At 49.1% G+C, this 18,452-nt stretch overlaps 1 protein-coding gene across 1 annotated transcript; it reads right to left on the reverse strand.

The window, feature by feature from the left end:
* Window positions 1-590: 590 nt before the first annotated feature.
* CA11 (carbonic anhydrase 11) lies at window positions 591-14,638 on the reverse strand. Its single transcript, XM_083581983.1, has 9 exons — window positions 13,433-14,638; window positions 12,284-12,358; window positions 5,687-5,829; window positions 4,469-4,654; window positions 3,497-3,592; window positions 3,282-3,354; window positions 2,673-2,827; window positions 2,317-2,482; window positions 591-1,649 (listed from the first exon to the last, which is right to left on the reverse strand). Exons 1-9 carry the CDS (start codon window positions 13,491-13,493, stop codon window positions 1,615-1,617), a joined length of 990 nt encoding a protein of 329 aa, XP_083438109.1. The 5' UTR covers window positions 13,494-14,638; the 3' UTR covers window positions 591-1,614.
* Window positions 14,639-18,452: the final 3,814 nt, after the last annotated feature.

Consider the following 18,452-nt stretch of genomic DNA (forward strand, 5'->3'; position numbering starts at 1 on the left):
ACATTTTGTCTTGTATCTCAGGTTCTACAAATGCTAAAAATTTAGTCTCTTTGTAAAATAAATAATTAAATAGAAGTTTGGAATCTGGGGGTGATGGTCCATCCTGGGGAAGGAACTCTCCTCCCTCCCCCCACCCCCACTGTACACTTAGGTCAGTCTCTCTTCTTCATCTCACCTGGTAAACAAGTGGAATGTGAGTTGCGGGAAACCCCAGTTTTCCACACCCTGCACTGAAATGTCGCAGGTAACTCTACAGGATTGGCAGGGCTCTCTATCCCTTTCTACCAGCCCACAGCAGGCTGGTAAAAATAATAATTGCAGGCTAGTAACTTTGGTGGGCTTATTTGCAAGGCTGCTTTAAAGCAATCCTCACAGGGAAGAAAAACAGCTGGGGATGATTTGTTTTGGAGAGGAAAGTGCCGGTATACATGTGTGTCTGAAAGATTCAGCTCCTCATCCCACCTCCCACCTCAAATTTTCTTTCTCCGCCTCCGCCCAATATCACTTTACATGGCCTGAGTTGGGTCACAATGACATGCCGTCTGTCCCTGATCTAGCTGAAGAAAAGATCACTGCAAAGAAATCAAAGCTTGTTTTGAAAATTGTTCTTTAATTAATAATATTAATCTGTATTCAAAAGGTGGATTCTTTTGGCAACAAAATTCTCCCCTCTCCCTGCTCCCCAGCTAAGGTTATTGAAGGCCATTCGGAAACGATGGTCGCCTTGGTGTGTGTTTTCTGTTCTCTTAAACATCCCAAGATATACTGAGGATTTGGGAGGGGGCTCTCGTTTGTATTTTCCACCCCAGATTTCCTCACATTGGCACAGAAAGTGGGGTGGAGTTTCATATGTATGTCTCTGCCCCAAATATTGAAAGAATCTCAGGATTTGTGAGGTTGTCCCTGTGTATCGTTTGTGTTATCCTGTCCCACCCCCGCCGACTTCCTGAGGTTCGGAACATTAATATAGAAGGAAACCATCCTGCTTGAGCTTTTGTGGCCGGTGGCTCCTGAAGCTCACAGAATGTCCCTCAGATATCTTGGGAGTGTCCTCATACATTATGGGGGATAGTCTCCAATATTTATATGCCCAACCAGACATTCTGAGGTGTTCTGGCAGCATCTGGGGAACAGCTGTCTGCCCAATGCAGTTTGGCTGTGCTGCCCCAAATTTGGGTTACATTCTCTCTCCCCCATGTTTTGGATTCACGGAGATTTTGAGTGTGTTTGAACAAAAAGCCAATTGCTTTTGGGAATAAGCAGGGAGGCAATGTCAGAGGACAAGATTCTAGTCCTCAGGCATCTGGGAAAGGCCCAATCCTTTTTAAGATATGGCTGTTCAATTGAGTATGCCACGGTCTGTTGATAAACAGCAGTGGCCTCATTTTTAGAAACCTCTGGAAGCCGTATTGTGTGGGTGTGCATGTGTGTCCCAAACACCCCTGAGGTATACATTCCATGGTTGTTCACAGGCATCCTGTTATTCCCCTTTCGCATGGTGGAAGGCAGTCTGGTCACCCAGAAGTGGGAGGTTACAACTTCCTCAGTTAGACATCAAATTCTGAAGGAGCCACAGCCACCCTCAAACATTCAACTGGCTGCAGCGCATCTCAGCTACATGACAGTTTTCGGAGGGCGTGTACCATCCACTGGAAGAGAGAAGGGGGGAAATGCAGGTTATGGAGAGAGATTTGTTTTTAAACAGATCCTGCCTGTGTGTCAAATGCTCCAACTGACCCTGTTTGCCAGGGATAGTCCCTGTTTTCTAGTAACTCACTGTCCTGCTTTTGGTCTTTTGAGGAACCAAGCCTATCCTTTAATCCCCCGCCCACTTTATCTTACTTAAAAATCCAAGGCAACTAAATCCAAGGCAGTAGTAGACAGGAATCCTATACTGCCTAACCTGGTAGTAAGACCTGCTAAAGTCCGCAAGACTTGCTTCTGAGTAGATGCATATAGGATTGCACTGATTAATAAATAGACTACAGTTCCCATAATCTCTGCTTGTTGGCCATGCTGGGGCTGATGGGACTTGGAGTTCAACAACATCTGGAGGGAAAGCAAGGTTCTTCATCTCCTTTTCCAGTCATTTTTTAAGATTGTCATTAGTCTATTTTTTAAAATCAACATGCATTGCTTTATTTTGATTGCAAGTCACCTTGAATGTCTGATAGAAAGGCAGGCTGCACATGCTGTAAGTAAACTGATGAAGGAAGGAAGGAAGGAAGGAAGGAAGGAAGGAAGGGAGAGGAATGAGAGTAAAACCTAGCAGGTCTGTGCATGAAAGAACAGAGCTCAAATTCCTGGCCTGCATACCATGGAGCCTGTAGTTGCCCCCCTTGCAACGTCGAGTGGGGCGCCGTGGGTCTCGGTTGCCCCGAAGGCTTCGATGGAGGAGGGGCTGGAGGGGTCTTGAATTGTCACTCATGCTCCGGAAAATTTGGGAGGGGAGGTTCTGGCTGAGAAGACGAAGGGAGTGTATCTGCAGAAGAGAGAGAAGTGGGGAAAGGAGGTCAAGAAGGAAGTTGAGGATCAGGACTCCTAGGTTTTTTGGGAAGGGCTGGGTGTGGGGCGGGTGAATCTAATGGGGAGAGGGGGTTAAGGAGTTTTCCTTGATACTGGGAGTAGCATTTGCAAATCCAGAGACCCCACTGCCCCAGGGAGGAACCTACTTGTACAGAGGTCATGTTGATGGGTCGGTCAATAAGGATCCAAGTGGCTGTTTCGTAGCACGGAGGGATTGACATGGATCCTTGGTAAGTAATGAAGCCAAAAGTCTCTGGGTAGAGATCTTCCAGACTCAGGTCATGTAGAAGATAAGCATCATCTGTCATGAGAGAGAGAGAGAGAGAGAGAGAGAGAGAGAGAGAGAGAGAGAGAGAGATGCACACACAGGCAAGTATCAGAAGAAGGGCCCTATGGGATTGGATCAAAAGTTTGTCTAGTCCAGAACTTTGTCCCCAAAGTGGCTCTGGTGTGTCCTTCTGGGAAACTTAAGGTAACACCCCTCCCCTGTTGTTTGTGTGCAGCACACAGGATTGAAGACATCTGCACAGGTGAGATTCCACATAGCCGAGTCACAGAGCTAGAGACCTGCTGTTCCTGAATGTTGGTTAAAACCATCTAGGCTAGTGACCATTCCATTGTTATGAAACAATGCCATTCTCCATTTTTAAAACTCCTGTCATGTCCTCTCCTGCAACCACCCCCTCCCTGGTTAGCTTTCCCAGTCCTGACCATCTTTGCCAAGAGATCTCTAACGTAGTCCTCTTCCCACTTACTCTTATACGAGATGCGGGTGATGGTCTCTCTGTTTAACAGCCTGGTTAGGAAGGGGTTGGGGCTTGGTCCAATCTGCAAAGAGAAATGAAACAAAGGCCTTGCATTTTGTCCTCTGATCTCCTGACCAGCCTTGAGCTGCCCAGGGACCCATCTGGCACGCCCTAGATTTTTATTTTATTTTTTGTGGGGTTGGAAGGGAGCGGGAGAGACTCACATCAGCAAAGATTGAAATGACAGCCAAACCATTGGGATTGCGCGACGCCTCTGAGATATTGGGGTACAGCTCCTGGTTGTAGTGGATCAGCTGCACCTAGAGGTGGGAATGAAAGAGAAAAAGGCATATGCACATGTAAATAAAGCTTGCATTTTGCAGATGTAGAATGACCGATATACTTATTACATTTACATCCTGCCTTTCCTCTCAGGATCCTAAAGCAGTATACATGGATCTCCTCCTCCCCTTTTTTGTCGTCCTCCCTCTTTTATCCTCCCAACAGCCCTGTGAGGTGGGCTAAGCTGAGAGATAATCACCCAGTGGCGCAGTGGGGATATGAACCTGGGTGTCCTCAATCCTAATGCAACAACTCTGGGCTTTTAAGAACATTAAAGGTAAAGGTAAAGGGACCCCTGACCATTAGGTCCAGTCGTGACCAACTCTGGGGTTGCGGCGCTCATCTCGCTTTATTGGCCGAGGGAGCCGGCGTACAGCTTCCAGGTCATGTGGCCAGCATGACTAAGCCGCTTCTGGCGAACCAGAGCAGCGCACAGAAAGGCCGTTTACCTTCCCGTCGGAGCGGTACCTATTTATCTACTTGCACTTTGACGTGCTTTCAAACTGCTAGGTTGGCAGGAGCAGGGACCGAGCAATGGGAGCTCACCCCTTCACAGGGATTCGAACCGCCGACCATCTGATCGGCAAGTCCTAGGCTCTGTGGTTTAACCCACAGCGCCACCTGTATAGTAAGAACATTACTATTCACTTAAAGCCTTTGTCTGCTGTGCGTTTTATTGGTATTGGTTTTTTAGGGCTGCAGTCTAACACAGCTGATGTAGAAACCCTTTAAACGAATGTGAGGTTGATTTGAGGAAAAGTTTTAATGGCACTCGATTTTTCTGCATGTATAGATCGGCGCCTGAGCTAAGAGTATCCACAAAATGCACCAATCTGAGTGGGGCCTGAGATCACCTCGGCGGAGAAGCTCTCGCCGTCTATCCGATGCTCGGAGCCAAACCCGTCTTCGCTGCCAAAGTGCAGGCGCAGCTCCTGGAGGCGGTGACTGTACAGCAGAGGCCCTCCAGAAACATTCACCAGCTGCAGTGGGTCTGGGCGGAAGGAGACATGCCGTCCCGTGTTGTACATGGTGCCACTGATCTGCGGGGTGAGATGATGTAACAGTATTATTTACACTCTTGGTTCACCCCAGCCATAATGAGGGACATTTCCTTCTCGGTGGTGGCACTTAAACCATGGAACACTCTGCCCCAGTTGGATTTCTTGGCACTTTTCCTTGTTTCTCCAGGTAAAATGCTTACACTGTTACAGTGAGCTTGTAGCATGATTGATGACTGAGCTACTGTTTCCCCTTTGGTTATGCTAAGGAGATTTTATCTGCTGTGCTTCTTTAAAATTCATGTTTATAATATTTTATTACTCTGGTTTTAAGCTTCGTTTGATCACAGCCTTCAGGGCCCTGGTGATGGGACAGAAAAGTGGAGTTAAAATATGTCAATATACGGGGCTGGATTATGGCAAAGCAACTTTCCTACTGAAATCAATGTGAAAAGATTTGGTGTGACTACTTCATGCTGTGCGCACACTCCTGTTTACTCTGCATACAATATTTTCCCACCACTGGTTTGGAAAGCAATGTACACACGGCTTTACCCACAATCCATATCTATCCTGTTGTTTCTTATGAAATGCTACATTTTGATATGTTTTTGCAAAACTTGCTTTGATCCAAGTTGGAAGGGAGAAGAAGAGAGCTAGCAGTGTTTTAAGATGATAATAAACATGCAGCCTCAATCTGGATCCATTCTGATGCTGATTATTCCTGCAAGCCTAGGCACGGTTAAAGGTAAAGGGACCCCTGACTGTTAGGTCCAGTCGCGGACGACTCTGGGCCAGCATGACTAAGCCGCTTCTGGCAAACCAGAGCAGCACACAAAACGCCATTTACCTTCCCGCTGGAACTGTACCTATTTATCTACTTGCACTTCAACGTGCTTTCGAACTGCTAGGTGGGCAGGAGCTGGGACTGAGCAACGGGAGCTCATCCCATCACGGTGATTCGAGCCGCTGACCTTCTGATCGTCAAGCCCTAGGCTCTGCTGTTACCGGGAAGTAAATTCAATGAACCTTACAAACACCTTTGTGCATGGCATTCCATGCACAAGCACACACCTTTTTCCCGCCCGTGCTTAGTCGAAGTGGAGGGAGGAAAGGATCAAACACCATTTGGCTTGTGTTGACATCCACGGGCGACTGGCGCTTGCCAATGGTGCAGAGACTCCAAGCTGAATTCACAAGACCCCAGAATGGAGGACCTGGAAGAGGAAAAACAAGGAGCCCTGTGGAATCCTTGCACAAGAGCCGAGGAAATGATTCACTTTCATCTACTTGCCCATGGGGTGCAGATGGAGGGTTGGAAAGAGATGGTACCTGGGGAGTGTTTCAGCAAGACCATGCAGGGAGGATGGGGGGGGGGGTAGGCAGAGCACGCAATGGGGTTTGTGTTCAACAGCTTCCAGTGTTAATTTTTGAAATGCATAGATACAGGGTACCTCCAGATGTCCTTTTTATTGTGCATACATCATGATTGCACTCTTGATGGCTTCAGAGTGGTTAGTTTCAATACTGTTGGTGCCTGCAAAAGTTGCTGGTGGGGGGGGGGAGGGAGGAGGGACACATACTGCTTTGTTTTCACCAGTGTTCCAGGGGGTGCCTTTGTTTTATTTTGTTTTGTGCCATTACGTTTTCGTTCCACTGCTATGCAGGGCTGCCCCACCAGACAGCAATTATGCAGTAACACTGGGGGAGCGTCGCAGGTGTGTGAGCAGCCCAGTATAACTCTAGCAGTAATGCACAATTTATTGTGTCAAGGGCACATTGTGAGGAACATCCACATGCGAAAACCCACCCCACCAATCTGGATGGAACAATAGATGTTGAGGACCATTTTCACACAAAAGGCTTGAAAGCCCTCACTTTGCTGCTAGCTGCTAAGGGCTACTGGGTTGCATGGATTTTGTGTGAAGGCATATATGCTGTTACTAGTTATTTATTGAATCTATACCTCACCCTTTCTCCCCAAGGAGTGGCAAACAGAAGAGTCACAATTTAGAAACAAAAGCAAAGCAAAAAGCATTCTAAAACAGCCACAACATTCCAAAAACAACTACAGTGGTACCTCGGGTTAAGTACTTAATTTGTTCCAGAGGTCCGTTCTTAACCTGAAACTGTTCTTAACCTGAAGCACCACTTTAGCTAATGGGGCCTCCCGCTGCTGCTGTGCTGCTGGAGCACGATTTCTGTTCTCATCCTGAAGCAAAGTTCTTAACCTGAAGCACTATTTCTGGGTTAGCCTGTAACCTGAAGCGTATGTAACCTGAGGTACTACTGTACAATTAAAAACACTTTCAGTTACAAAGTATTCTAAAAGCAATTCTGGTAAGAACAGACTTCCATCCAACGATCACAAGAGTTGCCAGGAACAGCCACCAAATGCCTGAAGAAACAAGCAGGTTTCATATTCTTCCTTCAAGTTAATAATGATGGAGGGCATTACACAACAGGGGAATCACCACTGAAAAGGCCCTGCTATGGATCAGTGGAAGCTGGCGAATAAGGCTCCACCCAGAGGAACCTTCATCTGCCACCAGCCACTACCCCCCCTACCTGCCTTCTTATTTACAGCCAATCCAGGGAGCAGCTCTGCCTGTCACCTTCCTCCTCCTTAGGAGAAGGAATTAGTGTTGCGCTTTTCTGTGATTGCTCTAGCTCCCCCGTTGTTGGTCTCTCTACCTTCTGCCCTGTCACTCCCAGCAGGCAACAAACAGCCAGCTCTGAACATTACCATCGACAGTAAGCCAACTTGAAGGTCTTTGCTCAAAAAGTGGCATGTGAAACTTCTACAAGAATAAGTTGATGGTAGATGTGTGTGTGTGTGTGTGTGTGTGTGTAAGCACACAGATGTGTTAACTAAGCATGTAATGTATTTTCACAAGAGCTAAGAGTACAAGCAAGAGAAAAGAGAGGGGCAGGTGAGAGTTACTCTGTGTGCATGTATATTTTTAACCAGGAACGGATGTGGCTGTGCAATATATTTCAGGATAAAAGGAATCAGGTGGTGTGTCTGCTGTTACCCAGTTGTTATGTTACATTACTGCTTAATTTATATGCCCCCAAGGCAAAGCCATACACACATACACCACAGAATCAAAGAATTGTATGGCCGGAAAGGACCCCAATGCAGAAATCTCAACTAAAGCATCCATGACAGACGGCCATCCAACCTCTGCTTAAAAATCTCCAAGGAAGGAGAGTCCACAACCTCTCGAGGGAGACTGTTCCACTGTCAAACAGCTCTTACTGTCAGGAAGTTCTTCCTGATATTTAGTCGGAATCTGCTTTCTTATATTGAAGCCATTGGTTCGGGTCCTAGCCTCTGGAGCAGGAGAAAACAAGCACACTCCATCTTCCATGTGACAGCCCTTTAGATATTTGAAGTTCGCTATCGTACCTCCTCTCTGTCTCCTCTTTCCCAGACTAAACATACCCAGCTCCTTCAACCATTCCTCATAAGGCTTGCTTTCCAGACCCTTGATCATCTTAGTCCCCCTCCTCTGCACACATTGCAGCTCATCAAGATACATCTACAAGTGTGTAGATATATCTGTCTTGTGAAGCCACTGCCAACTCGATGCCCTCCAGGTGGTGTTGGACTACAGTTCCCATCAGCCCCAGCTGGTGCACCTGATGGGAATCGTAGCGTGCCAACATCTGGAGGGCACCAGCTTGGTTAAGACTGCGTGTGACTGTGTGCACTGGGCATTTGAATATGGGAAATTGTTGTGCACATGCATTTCAGCAAAGCAATGCATCTGGTTCCGTTCTCTCTGTGGCTGTCCCTTCATCTCTCTCTGTGTGTGCCCATGCTTGCTTCATTCTTGATTCCTTCTGTGGTTCCTGTATGCTGGCACTTTTTTTTGGTGCATTCTAATGTCTATGTGTATATACTTAATTGTTTTCCTCCTCTCAGCTTTGGGGGGGAGGAAGGCGGACGCATTCTTTGCCCCTTCCATTTTCACACTCCTGGGGTCCTGGGGAGTAGGGTGGTGGTGGTGATAATATTGTGGTCCCCCTCAATCCTATCATGCCACCAGCCTGCCCCCTTGATCCCCCGCTTGCCTACCCGCCCGCCCCCCAACGCTGTGGTCCCATTTCTCTTTGCCTGCTGCTCGCTGCATCACTGGAGCGGGCGAGGGAGATATTAAATATTAATGCAGCCTCTTGCAGTTGCTGAGCCCAGCCCCCCACCCCGGCTCTCGGCACTGCGCACAGGCACGGCGCAGCAGCCGCCGCCGCCACCTCCACCTCCAGCGTTGGCACTCCTCCTCTCGCAGCGAGGCGATGGAGGAGACACCGTCCCCTTGGGACACCACGAGTCATCCCCAACCTTCGACGCAGGGGGTCACGAGCAAGGCATATGTCTCTGTGTGTGTGTGTGTGTGTGTGTTCATTCCCCATCTGGCATCCAAGACCTAATTGGCTGTCTGGCATCGGTGCCAACATTCCGCGCCGAGGAAACCCAAATCCTGAGCTCAGAATTAATCATGCAAATTAAGCCCGCTGACAAGGCATCTGCTTCACTGGCCGAGCTGCTCATTCCGAGGGCAAAGCTGGGAGTCAGGTGCGCCCCACCCCACACCCCACAACAGGCACAGGAAAACACACGTCCACGGCGTTTCGGAAGTTTCGAAGGAGCCACAGTCGGGGGGAAAGGGAGAAATGGGAAGTTGAAATACTATACGGGGGGCAGTGGCGTAGCGTGGGGGGTGCAGGGGGGCGGGCCGCACCGGGCGCAACATCTGGGGTTAGGGCAAATCCATGGGTTAGTGGGCGCAAATCCACGGGTTAGGGGGCGCAAATCCACGGGTTAGGGGGCGCAAATTACTTGCCTTGCCCCGGGTGCTGACAACCCACGCTACGCCACTGACGGGGGGGGGGGTGGTGGGAGGGGGAGGAGAAGCGGAGAGGAGAGAGGGAAGTGAGAGAGGGAAGCAGGTTCTTCCTAACGGTTCGTCGGAATCTCCTTCGAATGACGAGGAAAGAGATTCCAACTACGCGTCAGGAATCTTTGACGGGGGAACGGGCTACCGCGGAAGGTGGTGGACTCTCCTTCATCGAAGGTCTTTAAGCAGAGGTTGGGTGGCCATCAGTCAGGGTTTTTTGAGTTGTGAATCCTGCGTTTGCAGGGGGCTGGACTAGATGACCCTCAGGGTCCCTTATAACTCTACAGTTCTATGATTCTAGGTGGGCAAAGCTCCAAGGGCACAGATGCTCCACCTTCTGAAGTCCCCCCAAAGGTGGGGAAAGATGTCATGGCACAGATGCTCCACCTTCTGAGAAGGGAACTAAACTGTACGCCTTTTATGCTTTCTCAGCGTTTATGAGATGCTGCCTGAGCGTGGTCGACCTTATTGCCCCCAATATGATGAGGACTAGACCCATGGCTTAGCTTTAAATGAAGGATTTGTGTATTTTTATTTTTATTTTAAATGGTGACAAAGATATCTGGCCTCTACTTGTACCAATCAACATGTGGAAAGCAGGAAGACAGAATATTTTAATTCTTTAAAAAGATGAGATGTCTTCCTGTATAAGCATGTTTCCAAACTTTGGGCTATAGCTAACCCTGCAGCTCTGAAGCCACAATGGACTTCCAAGCATGCCACAGAGCAACTTCTCTCTCTCTCCCCCCGTCTCCTCTGGCCCATGAATACCCCCCAAATCAGGGTTGGGAGAATCTCCAGAGCAGATTTGAAAGGAGAACTAGTGGTTCTGTTGGAGCATCATTGGATCCAAGGCTTTCCCTCCAAGTGGCCAAAGGGAATAACTTACACGAAAGGAGCAGACAAACGTTTTTATCGCCCGCTATCCTGCCTCCAGGATGACTCGTCCACCCTGTCCTCTTATTTGTCTCCCACCTTGTTCCCAAGATAGCCCACCGTTCACCCCTTCACTTCACATATTCCTCTGCTCTTTCTTTCCCCTAAATATGGCCGTGTGGCGCCAATCACACTCCTCTATCCCCCTCTCCATTTGCCCTTTTCCATTCACCGTCTACCCCAATGAAGAACTGATTCCTAAGAAAATCAGAAGTGCTGCTGCATCACACCAATGGCCTGGCTAGACCAACATCCTCTTCCCCACAACCAGATGCCCATGGGGAGTCCACAGGAGGGGTAGGAGGACACTGGCCCTCTCCCTCTGCCATCCCTCGAGACCAGAGCTATATTGCCTCTGGGATGCTTGAGGTCCTATATAAGCCACCATGAGTAACAGACATCAATGGGCAGCAGCTCTCCAAGAAGAGGATTGGATGAAAAATTATGGACGTTAAGGCTATGAGCCATGATGGCTATTGCTCCGTCTCTTGAAACCACAGGAGGCTCTTGTGTTCGGATCCTGCTTGCTGGTTTCCCACAGGTATCTGGCTGGCCACAGAGAGAACAGGATGCTGCACTCGATGGGTGGACCATTGGCCCAATCCACCAGGCTCTTCTTATGTTCGTACTTGGAGAAGCTGGGGCTCGAACCTGGGACCTTGTGCATGCAAAACTGATGTCCTGCCACTGCGCTATAGGCCTTCCCTATCTTCTGGCATCGTTTAATGGTTCACTGCATGAAGCAGCCTGGCTAGCTCAGTTGGTTAGAGTGTGGTGTTGATAATGCCAAGGTCGTGGGTTTGATCCCCGTATGGGACAGTTGCACAGTCCTACATTGTAGGGGGTTGGGCTGGATGACCCTCAGGGTCCCTTCCAACTCTACAGTTCCATATTTCTAAGACCTTTCTCTTGTCTGTCTTGATGTTTCTATCACTCAGTTTCATTGGCTGAGCACAGGTCCTAGTATTATGAGGGAGAAAAGCTGTGTTTTGTCCACTGCCTTGACACTACACATAATTTTTACATACTTTGACCATATCCCCCTCTTAGTCACTTTCTACCTAAGCCAAAAAGACCTACAAACATTTTAATCTTTCATCATAGGGAAGTTGCCCAGCCCTTGATAATTTTGGTTGCCCTTTTCTAGCTGCACAATATCCTTTCGGTGATGCTTGCTAGATCAGGCTAAGCTCACACCCACATTTTTGAAACCCTCTTACACTATTTTAAGAGTAATGGCTTCCACTCCCCCCCCCCAACCAAAAATAAATAAATCCCAGGAACTGTAGTTTGTGGAAGGGTGCCGACCTCACAGAGCTATAATTGCAAGCCCCTTTCACAAACTACAGTTTCCAGGATTCTCTGTGAGTGCTTAAGTGGCGTGGAAGTGCCTTTGCCCATCTAACCCAGTATTGTTAGCTATAACTGCCAGATAATCTCCACTTGCTTCCTGATTCTATCAAACTGGTCATGCTGGGGAATTGAACCTGGGCTTGTCTGCCTGAAAAGCATGTGCTCTTCCACTGAGCCACGGCCCCTGCAATCCTGAGCGAGAAGGTTGACCGGGACCCAGCTGGTCTACTGATTTCCCTAACATCATGTGGCTGAGAGTTCCACAGGGCACCAGCCAACTGAATGGTTGTGCTGCAGCTCATTATAGGATCTGCTCACAAGAACAGTCAACGCTAGAGGGATTTCCGGCACACGTACGCCACTTGTGGCCACAGGCCACCTGACCTAGGAGAGTTGTCTGAGTTGGGCATGTTAAGAAGGCAAGAGAGAAAGGAAGGAGCATATCCCCCACCCCACCCCACCAGTGGTCATTTTGTACCTGGAACGAAGCTACCGTGAAGTGTCTCCTTGTATGCCCACCAGTCCTCGTAGGTCTTTGCAGGAACAAACTGCACTGCAGGGATAAAAGGGGGGGAAGGGTTAATTAGTGGGGCAATTGAAGGGGGAGACAAAAGCATGGAAGCTTAATCGCAACACTGACTTATACTGAATCACACCATTGATCCATTTATATTGTCTATATACTGATAGACCGCAGTTCTCTGAGATTTCAGGCAGGGGTCCCTCGCAGCCCTAACTGGAGACGGCGGGGGATTGAACCTGAGACCTTCTGCATGCAAAGCAGATGCTCTACCACTGAGCTATATGCTACCTACACCTCTGCTTCTCTCCCCCCCCCCATCAATGGATGGCAGGCATGTCAATGGATTGCACAGAAAACACATGAATGAACAAGGGAGTGCTGCTGAGGTTCTTTGGGGAGAGAGAGATACTGGAGCTCAAGGAAAAGTAGCTGCACCCCCTGCCTTGGGAAGCCTCCGCAAGGAGAGTGCTCTGCACATGCTCAGAGACACCTTTGGTCCTCTACTTCTTTTTAAAATTACTTTGTGGAATGTTTTTGATGGAAAGGAATATTATGGGGGTGGGGGTGGGTTTGAGCCCTGTGGTAAAAAATTAAGAAAGCGCAGGGAGAGAAAATACAAATGGAGATATGGAGGGGGAGAGACTGAGGAAAGAGGTGAGAATGGATAGATCAAGAAAGGAAAGGCTACAAAGGAGACCTGATAGGTGGGTGGCTCTGATATAGATAAGCTAGTGAACATAAATTAGGAGGGTGATCTGTATGTGGTTATAAATAGCATATATTGAGGGGGGAGGAAATGGAAAGAAGGGGAGAGATAGATGGATAGATAGAAAGATAGACAGACAGACGAATGATAGAGATAAGATAAGACAAGACAAGATAGATAGTCCGACTGGTCGCTAGCCCTTATCTTTTTCTTTCAGGGAATTCCCGTTCTCTTTGCATCCACCAACTTAACCCCCCACCCACCCCCAGATCCCAAGCTAATATTTTCTCTCTCTCTCACCCCGCGCCCCACTTTCCCCATTCATATCTCTCTCTCTCCCTCTCTCTCTCTCTCTCTCTCTCTCTCTCTCTCTCTCTCTCTCTCTCTCTCTCTCTTACCAGCCATACAAGTTGCCGTCAGGACTCCCAACAGGCAAAGCCCCCCCAGGCTGGTGCCCATCGTGGTTTGGGAGTAGCAGGAGGAGGTTGCTGTGGGGCGGGGGGGTATCTCAGACCTGGAGGAGGCGCCCCCTCCTCGGCATCCCGCGTGGAGGTGCCCCCCTCCGGGTGCGCAGCCTCTGGAGGTGGCCCCCGCCACCCCCCGCGATCCACGTGCGGTCCGGTGAGTCCTGGGGGTGGGGTGGGGGGCGCGCGTCAGACAACACCTCTCACCCCCGAAAGCCCTCTGCCCTCCCCATGCCCCTCTCTCTTTCTAATCTTCTCGCCTCCCCCCACCTTCCCTAGCTCTCTTTCCTCCCCCGTCCCTCCATCTTCCTCCCGCCCCTTCTCCAGGGGATGCCCCCCCCCGCCCCTCCTCTCGCAATGTTGATGAGATGGGGAAGATGGAGACGGCGTGGACGGGGAAGCGGGGAGGGGGAGGGAGGGAGGGAGGGCTTGGCCACTCGGGGTCGGATCACTCCGTGGGGCTGGACGGGCGGCACGAGAAACCCCGCTCCCCGACTCCCTTCCAAAAGGGGGTTGTGCGGAGCTGTGGGACTCCCCGCGACGTGGGGTTGTGACGGCGGCGGCTGGGAATAGAGAATCACTGGGGAATAAGGCGAAGGGAGGGGAGGTGAAATGGCGGGAGGAGGAGAGCTTGGAAGTCCCTAACTTAACTTCTCCCTCTCTCCTCACCCCCCCTTTCCCTGGCTCTCTCTCCTTTCTCTTTCTTCTCTGGCCCCCACTCCCCTTGCTTGTTGTGGGGTGTGCCCCCCACTTCTCCTTGTTTCCCCACCTTCTCTTATTCACCTGCCTGCCTCCCCCCCACCTACCCTGGGCTTCCTCCCTCCCTCCCGCCTCTCTTGCTCCCCACTCCTTCTGGGTTTCCCCCTCTGGTCCGCCGACCACCTTCCACCTATCCCGTTTTCTTCCCCCTTTTTTTGTATGTGACCCCCCTCCCTCTTTTTTGGGGGGGGCTTCCCTGGTCCTGAACTCTCCCTGCCCCCCTCTGTCCTCCCCCACTCCCTACATCTCTCTCTCTCCCTCTCTCTCTCTCCTTTCCCTGCTTCCCCTTCCCTTCTTCCCTGCCTCTTACAGCCTCGGCTTCCCTCCCCTCCTCCCCCCCTTCTCAAATGCACAGATCTTCTCTCTCACTTTCCCTTCCCCTCTCCCAAGGGACCCAAAGAGATGCAATTGAGGGAGAGGGAGAGGAGCGGGAGGAGGGAGAGATGTTTTAAGGTGGATCCGGAGGAAACCAGGGGATCCTCGGAAAGGTCTGGCGCTCACACGCCTGGATGCGGCTCAGGCAGCATCTGCTTTCCCCTCGAGATTATGTCATGTGGAGCCTCATCGGGTTCACACGTTCATTTCCACGTGTTAGCACCGGGCAAGCACACTGCTGCCAAGCACAGGAGCGAGGACCACAGGTTGCGCGCGCAGAGCGAGGCTTCATGCGCGGTGGATGCTGGTGCCCCTTGAACTGATGGGGCAGAAGGCAAAGGAGGGCAACAGAAAGCAAAGACTCAGGACAGAGAAAAAGAAAGTACTTCTTGGAATCATAGAACTGTAGAGTTAGAAGGGACCAGCCCCCTGAAATGCAGGAACCTTTTTGCCCAGTATGGGGCTTGAACCCATGACCACCCTGAGATTAAGAGTCTCATGCTCTACTGAGCTGTCCTCCTTCAAGCAGTTCATAGTTAAACTGTGGAACTCACTGCTGCAGGAGGCAAGGATGGCCACCAACTTGGATTGCTTTAGGAGTGGGCCAATTCATGGAGGAGAGGGCTATTGATGGCTACTAGCCATGATCGCTAAATGCTTCTGAATACCATTTGCTAGAAACCACAAGTAGGGAGCGTGTTCTTTTGCTCAGGTCTTCCTTGAAGGTTTCCCATTGTGGCCTCTGATTGGCCACTTGTGAGAACAGGATGCTGGACTAGATGGGTCATTGGCCTGATCCAACCATGGTCTTCTTCTGTCCTTAAGACAGAACCAATCACCAGCAGAGTAAGCTGATTCCAGTTTTGTCCCCATCCTTCTGAGTTCTAGAAGGGCTACCCTGAGACTAAGGAGGAGGGAGGGCACAGGCAGAGCCACCGTGTGTTGGTAGAGGAAAGAAGGCAGGCAGGAGGCGGCTGCCTGAGGCCAGACCGAGTTTGGTGGGGCAGCCTCCCAGTTGCCCCAATGGACCAGCTTCCAGTGCACTTGCTTGCCTTCAGACTATCAGTCAGCAGCTGGCAAACCCTGGGTCAAATCTGGCCATGCTAGTTTCCCCGTCCACTAGTTGACAACCTGGGACAGCTTCCCTAACCAGGTATTTTGGAGAGCAACTCCCATCAGCCCCAGCTGGCCCAGAGATGATGGGCTCCAGGGTGGACCCAGAGACTGACCTAGAACAATCCAAAAGGATATTGTAGAAAGGGGCATCTGTAGGAAAAGGGGCAACCGCAGCAACAGAAGTTGCTGGCAGACCCACATTTGCCAACAGAGGGTGAGCAGCCAGTTCCCTGTTTCCCATGCTCTTCTCAAAATGGTCTGCCAGCAGATTGGCTGCTAAGCAAGGTATTATATTCCCATAACACCATCAGCCTGATCTGGAGATGCCTAGGATTGAACCATCAATGGAATCAGGCTAGCCATTGGAAAACATCAGGATTCTCCATGAATGGTTGGTTAGACAAAAAATGGGACGTGGTTCTGTCGGAAAGTTCGGCATAATAGTATCACGTAAGTACCGAGGCAAACTGCTAAAAAAAGGCAAAATTGAAATTGCCAGTATATGGTGGCCTTTTCTGTCGTAAGGAGGGATGGCATTCTGTTACGTCTGCCGTTGACTCAGATTGTTTTATGGAGATTGTTTTACGGAACTGATATATGCAGGTTCCACCCTTTTAATTTTCCCTAGTAAAATGTGCTCTTAAATACCGTGAGGACACAAATGACACAACACATTTTGATGTAAATCTATTTATTGTAGGAGGCTGATATGTCCGCCTTACGTACCTCAAGGACTCTTGTTAACACGCCACTGTTTACTGTATGTGTTTGCATTCTTTCCAAATTATTTTTATTAAGATCTAAAATTATAAGGAAGATGGATAAGATATAAAGAGGGGGAAAGAAGAAACATAAATAACATGCAGCATCGTTGCAGAGAGGAAAAGAATATTATTACAAGACTTCCTTGTGTAAACAATTAAACTGTCAAACTTAAATATATATATATATGCATGTACAGGCTTGACAGTGAAATAAAAATAAAGATAAAAGCATTGCTTCCTGTGCTCTCTCTCCTCAGTTTGTCATAATAAATGTGAAGATATATTCAGCCAGCTGTATGCTTTTAAAAAAATTATATATATATATATTTGAAAATAATCATACACCTGACTGCATGGGCGTAGCCAAGGGGGCCAGGGGGACAGTTGCCTCCCTTAAATCAATAAAAAACAATACAAATTTGAAGCCCCCCCACAAAAATTCTGGCTACACCCATGCCTGACTGAGTATATTTTCATAGAATCCAGACTGTGGAACTTCCCAACCATTTCATTTGTAAATGAAATAAAACCATACCATGTTGCAAAAAACCTGAATCATGTCTTGTTTACTATGTGCCCAGGGTACTTTTAATTTGTAAATGTTTGTATTGACATTTTAAAAAACCCGAAACCCAATAAAAATATTCAATAAGAGAAGGAAGAACCATCTGTGAATCATTAAAAAAAAAAAGATTGACAAAATAGATGCCTGTTTGATAGGAATATGGCACCTTAGAATAATAGAATCATAGAGTTGGAAGGGTCCCTGAAGGATCGTCTACAATGCAATGCAGGAATATGCAGTTGTCCCTTATGGGATTCGAACCTGCAGTTGGCGTTATCAACACCACACTCCAGCCAACCAAGCTTGCAGTGGACAAATTAGGTACAAGAAACTTTCCAGGGACAGGGCATTTGATTTGTCCATGCTTGCCCCCCTCTCTGTACTTTAAAGCTTAAATTAGACCCAATGGAGTTTCCTGACCAGGGATCATTCAAGCCTCCAGTTCTGGGCCTGGAAGAAGGGAGGATCTGAACTCTGCCAGGATCCTAGCAACTATTTGCACGGATCAAGGAGGTTCATAAGCTGTCCTTGAACTGCCCAGGAGGCAATGAATAGTCTGACACCAACTGGCTGAACTCCTGTGACTCAGCAGCAGCTCAGGCAGGCATGGCCAAGCTTGGCCCTCCAGCTGTTTTGGGACTACGACTCCCCTCATCCCTAGCTAACAAGACTAGTGGTCAAGGATGGTGGGAATTGTAGTCCCAAAACAGCTGGAGGGCCAAGTTTGGCCATGCCTGAAGGGAAGGCTGCGGTTCAGTCACAGGACGTGTGCAGCCAGTCTCTGAGGAGAGAAAGGAAAGCCCAGGGCTGTGCAGAAGGCCAGAAAAACCACTGATGGGCTGAAGAAAGGGGAGGGAGTAGTCGGCCAGGCAGTGACCATCAGTGGTTGGAGGAAAGGAAGGACACCAGTTAAGAAGGGCAAAGCTTTTCCCACCACATAGTTGCATGCCAGGAAGAACTTCACCTCTGATTCACAGACTTGTAGAGCTGGAAGGGACCGTGAGGGCCGTATCTAGACCCACCTCCTGCAATGCAGGAATCTTTCACCCAACACGGGGGGGGGGGCCTCAAACCCACAACACTGAGAATAAGAGTCTGCTGCTCTGACTGAGCTATCCCTCAACTCTGAAAAGTGGCAAGTCTAAAACGTGTTGGGGTCTGAATTTCACATACAGTTGTACCTCGGGTTAAGAACTTAATTTGTTCTGGAGGTCTGTTCTTAACCTGAAACTAGTCTTAACCTAAGGTACCACTTTAGCTAATGGGGCCTCCTGCTGCTGCCACGCGATTTCTGCTCTCATCCTGAAGCAAAGTTCTTAACCCAAGGTACTATTTCTGGGTTAGTGGAGTCTGTAACCTGAAGCATCTGTAACCT

The sequence above is a fragment of the Podarcis filfolensis genome (genome assembly GCF_964270895.1).
Source record: "Podarcis filfolensis genome assembly, chromosome: 13".
NCBI lineage: Eukaryota > Metazoa > Chordata > Lepidosauria > Squamata > Lacertidae > Podarcis > Podarcis filfolensis.

Coding starts and splice junctions, on each gene's coding strand:
- CA11 (XM_083581983.1), bottom strand. CDS start 13,493: ATGGGCACCAGCCTGGGGGGGCTTTGCCTGTTGGGAGTCCTGACGGCA. Junction 5,830..12,283: donor TCACGGTAGCTTCGTTCCAG/GTACAAAATGAC, acceptor TTCCTCTTCCAG/GTCCTCCATTCTGGGGTCTT. Junction 1,650..2,316: donor GGGCAACTACAGGCTCCATG/GTATGCAGGCCA, acceptor TCTCTCTTCCAG/TGGATGGTACACGCCCTCCG.